Source organism: Diplotaxodon limnothrissa, linkage group LG5, assembly GCF_057381915.1.
Source record: "Diplotaxodon limnothrissa isolate DT_005_m linkage group LG5, D_limnothrissa_male_GT1.1, whole genome shotgun sequence".
Lineage (NCBI taxonomy): Eukaryota > Metazoa > Chordata > Actinopteri > Cichliformes > Cichlidae > Diplotaxodon > Diplotaxodon limnothrissa.
In genome coordinates this window covers 555,984-560,787 of record NC_140600.1, presented here as the reverse complement: position 1 = coordinate 560,787, position 4,804 = coordinate 555,984, and the positions used below count along the sequence as shown (strand labels likewise).

Below are 4,804 nucleotides of genomic sequence, written 5' to 3'. Positions count from 1 at the left end.
AAAGAATACCACATAGAGTAAATTATTGTCTACTTATGGCTAAGACTGAGCACTCTCTTATCAAAGCACATCCTAATAAAGAAACCATTTATGACTTGGATTTACGAAAGAGTGCTATACCTTCCTGGTTTTCATAATACAATCAGGTGTATAAAAGACCCACCTTCGCTGCAGCTTTTTTGGGTATTTCGTCTGGTCTCAAGGTGAGTAAACAAGGGGAACAGTCTCTCGAAGTTATTCTCTCGTAATTGTGATTATTTATTTATATATACTTTTATACGTCTTACAGTGTTGCCTGATTTGTAGAACCAACTTCATTTTTATTAAGTGAACTCTTAAGAAGTGAATCTGAGATGGCCAGGCTCACAATTCTAGCAGGTATTTTAAGAATTTACTGGATCTATGTAATATAAGTATATCATGCAAGTTTTTATTTTGCTTACTCTTATATTAAAATTTCCATAGGTTTGTGCCTGGTGATAAGCCAGCTGGGTAAGTTGGGTTTACTTTGGTAAACAACTGACATTTTGATCACTACTTGTGTATCACTACTGGGACCTGTGCTTTATTAATATTACTTTGCACCGCCACAGGATCTGCCAGCAGGATGGAGTGCTACTTCACCAACTGGTCCCAGTACAGGCCTGGAGATGGAAAGTTTCTGCCACAAAATGTGGACCCTTTCCTATGCACCACCCTCATCTATGCATTCTCCATCATCAACCACAACAATGAGCTGGTTCCCTACGAGTGGAATGACGACGTCCTCTACAAGTCTTTCAATGATCTGAAGACCAAGTAAGTGGATATTATCCTATAGGTCAGAGGTAAAGCAAAACACAATACCTCTTGAGCGTATCGTGTCTTTAAGAGTTTTCCACTAAGATATTACAGTTTCTTTAATGATATTACAAGTTTTCTGCTGTTTCCAGGAATCCCCACCTGAAGACTCTCTTGGCCGTTGGTGGATGGAACTTTGGGTCAACACAGTAAGAAATACTTTAAAGAAAGAAAATTATTTCACATTAGGACAATGGTACGTAGCTAACCAAATATTGTGTGTAAACCATCAGTCTGAATCAAATCAAAATCAAAAAGAAGTTTCCATTATTAAACACAGCAAACATTAATCACAATTCTCCTGTTAAAGACATAAAGCACTAAGCAGATTTTACTATAAAGATCAAATGTTAACTTGGTTTTTGTGTTTTTTTGTTTTTTTGCAGGTTCTCCATCACAGTTTCTACTGCAGCTAATCGTCAGAAGTTCATCCAGTCTACTATCAGATTTCTGAGGACTCATGGATTTGACGGTCTGGATTTGGACTGGGAGTACCCTGGATCCCGTGGAAGTCCTCCTGAGGACAAACAGAGGTTTACTCTGCTCTGCAGGGTGGGTATAGATCTCCATTTTTTAAAATCTACATCTCATTGATGTTGTTTCGTTTGTATCATACTTGAATGGTAAATGCTAAATGGACTGATTCCACTAACCTTCCAATCGGTAGATGATCTGCTATACCTCCTAAACCCCATGGACTCCATTCTTACACTGTTATGTGGTGCACTTTTATAGGAACTTGTTGCTGCCTTTGCAGCTGAAGCCCAAGCTACCGGCAATCCCCAGCTCATGCTAACTGCTGCTGTTGCTGCTGGAAAAGGAACCATTGATGCTGGATATGAGATCGCTGAGATAGCCAAGTGAGGGTCCTGCTTTATAAACCATCTTACTTCATCTACTACTTTTAGAAATCTGACAGTTGTGCAATGTAAGCATGAAAGTCACTGTTTATGTTTATTTCCTTATTGCAGAGAATTAGATTTCATCAATATAATGACCTACGACTTCCATGGAACTTGGGAGCAATTCACTGGACACAACAGCCCTTTGTACCGTGGATCTCAGGACTTTGGTGACCTTATCTATTTCAACATTGTAAGTAAACCGTTAAAACTGAAATAAGATTCATTTAAAAGATAACTGTAACTTTAACAGGTAACTTCTTATGAACACAAACTTCACATTTTTTAACTTCTATAGGACTATGCCATGAAATATTGGAGAGACAATGGCACCCCACTGGAGAAGCTGAGGATGGGATTTGCATCTTATGGTCGTACCTTCCGCCTGACATCATCAAACACTGGTGTTGGTGCTCCAGCTAGCGGCCCAGCATCAGCTGGTCCATACACCCGTGAAGCTGGATTCTGGTCTTATTATGAGGTACATTTCTTAAGGCTGGAATTTAATGATTGCCTCATGATGTGTAGCATATGTTGCTTTGATATCTAATGATATTTATAAAACGACAAATGTTAACCATGTAGTCTGTGCTGTAGATCTGTACCTTCGTGAAAGGCAGCACCATTAACTGGATTGAAGACCAGAAAGTCCCCTATGCTTTCAAAAACAATGAGTGGGTAGGATTTGACAACAAGGAGAGCTATGAAACCAAGGTAAGCGAGAAAACTCGCATCATTTCTTTATGTTTAACACATTTATGTATGTACAAGGTAGTGATATCAATCTCTGTTTAATTTTTCCCCAATAGGTACGTTACCTGAAAGATCAGAAGTTTGGCGGGGCCTTTGTGTGGGCTCTTGATTTGGATGACTTTGCAGGAAAATTCTGCGGGGAGGGTCCCCATCCTCTGCTCTCTCATCTGCGCAACCTTCTTGAAATTGGTATGCCCAAAGCAGATTAACGCCAATGATTTCTTTTAGTCTTTCTATGTTTAAAAAAACAGTGTGCAACTGGTATCATAAGAACCTGTGAAATTTAGATATGAAGACGTAATATTTTCTAAACAAGCATATTTTCAGAAGGTAGAATTGATTTTAAGCAGTGACTTATATAAACATGAATTTAAACTTTGTATTTTCCAGAGCTTCCCACACTACCCCCAACCACCACCCCAAAACCTGGAGCGAGCACCACCACTCCAACCACCACCACCACAACCACAACCACTACCACCCATGCCCCGGGACCGGGATTCTGCAATGGGAAACCAGATGGCCTTTACCCAAACCCAGATGACCAAAGCAGCTTTTACAACTGTGCTGGTGGCGTGACCCATGTTTCCCAGTGTGGATCTGGATCTGTCTTTGATGACGGTTGCAAGTGTTGTAGCTGGCCATGAGCCAAGAGTGAAGGCAGTGTGTATTAAATCTGATGCAAACATCATTCATTAAACATCATCATTAAACTCATCTTGTATACGTACAATCATTTACCTAAATGATTTTTTTTGTTTAAATGTCTCATACAGGTTGCAAATTCCAAAACAAAATCTTCAAAGTACCTTATTACAAATTGGCTTATTATTTTGCTATATTTATTAATAATAAAATATAATATTTTTTTCTGAAAAGTTTTATTTAAAAAAGTTGCCTCTTACAACTATTGTTAAGCATCTATGCAACAGTAATATATAATATAATGGATTTTATTAACTACATATACACTCATGGGATTTCATTTCAGTCACAGAAACTGAGTGTACATAATAGTAACATAATAGACATTGTATCATAATCATATCATAATCGATTTGAACTGCCAGATTAATGTTTATGGAAGTAGTTCACTCTGTTATATAAAAACTATTATCAATATCTTGCAAAGAAAAGCGTCTGGACTTCTTTAAGTTGCTTGAAGACGTTTCACCTCTCATCCGAGAAGCTTCTTCAGTTCTAAGGAATCCTTCACTGCGCACATTAACGCTGTGGATAAGAACATCAAGTTCACCAGGGAAGACACAAAGGACAACTGTCTGCCTTTCCTGGACTGCGCTGTGCACATTGAAGAGAACGGCAAACTCAACATCGAAGTTTACCGGAAGCCCACACACACGGACCGGTACCTCCTCTTTGACTCCCATCACCCTCTGGAACACAAACCTGGAGTAATTAGGACCCTACACCACCGGGCAGAACATGTTCCCTCTAAGCCTGAAGGAAAAAGAAGGAACACACACATGTAAAGGAAGCACTCAAAACGTGCGGCTATCCTAAATGGGCGTTCTTAAAGTCAGCAAAGAGGCACAGAAAAGAAGATCAGACACCAGCGAGGGAGGACAGACGCAACAACATTGTCATCCCCTATGTAGCCGGCGTATCAGAGAAACTCAGGAGAGTTTTCTCCAAGCATGACATCCCGGTGTATTTCAGACCCAGCAACACGCTCAGACAGAAACTGGTTCACCCGAAAGACAAAACGCCAAAACACAAACTTAACAATGTGGTGTATGCTGTACAGTGCAGCGAGGAATGCTCAGACCTCTACATTGGAGAGACCAAACAGCCACTTCACAAGCGAATGGCACAACACAGAAGAGCCACCTCCACAGGACAAGACTCAGCAGTCCATCTGCATCTAAAGGTCAAAGGTCACTCTTTCGAGGATGCCAATGTTCACATTTTGGACAGAGAGGACAGATGGTTTGAAAGAGGAGTGAAAGAAGCCATCTATGTCCACTGTGAGCGACCATCTTTGAACAGAGGCGGGGGTTTACGACACCAACTCTCCGCCATCTATAATCTAGTTTTGAGATCCCTTCCCAGACGCCTTAACGCCCACTCACATCCTGGGCCATCTGACCTCAGGAATTCGCATGATAAGGTGGGGCCAGGTTTCACAATGAACACACCCGAAACTCTGGCTGATTGGGACCCACACCCAGTTTCACACCTTGGCTCAGGCGATTAGAGGATCATCAAGGGGTCCTTTTGTCCCTCTGTGGGGGGAAACTCCCACTAGGTTTATATCTGGGACTCTCCACCATTTGACCTTAGAACTGAAG

At 40.8% G+C, this 4,804-nt stretch overlaps 1 protein-coding gene across 1 annotated transcript; it reads left to right on the top strand.

Annotated features, from left to right (window-relative positions):
• The first annotated feature begins 335 nt into the window (after window positions 1–335).
• On the top strand, window positions 336–3,142 carry LOC146631393 (acidic mammalian chitinase-like). The gene is made up of 11 exons (XM_085353647.1): window positions 336–378; window positions 466–492; window positions 594–798; window positions 933–989; window positions 1,227–1,392; window positions 1,576–1,700; window positions 1,812–1,935; window positions 2,041–2,223; window positions 2,340–2,456; window positions 2,552–2,684; window positions 2,886–3,142. The coding sequence occupies exons 1-11, from the start codon at window positions 354–356 to the stop codon at window positions 3,140–3,142; spliced, it is 1,419 nt and encodes a 472-aa protein (XP_085209773.1). The 5' UTR covers window positions 336–353.
• Window positions 3,143–4,804: the final 1,662 nt, after the last annotated feature.

Coding starts and splice junctions, on each gene's coding strand:
- LOC146631393 (XM_085353647.1), top strand. CDS start 354: ATGGCCAGGCTCACAATTCTAGCAG. Junction 1,393..1,575: donor GGTTTACTCTGCTCTGCAGG/GTGGGTATAGAT, acceptor GCACTTTTATAG/GAACTTGTTGCTGCCTTTGC. Junction 1,701..1,811: donor GAGATCGCTGAGATAGCCAA/GTGAGGGTCCTG, acceptor TCCTTATTGCAG/AGAATTAGATTTCATCAATA.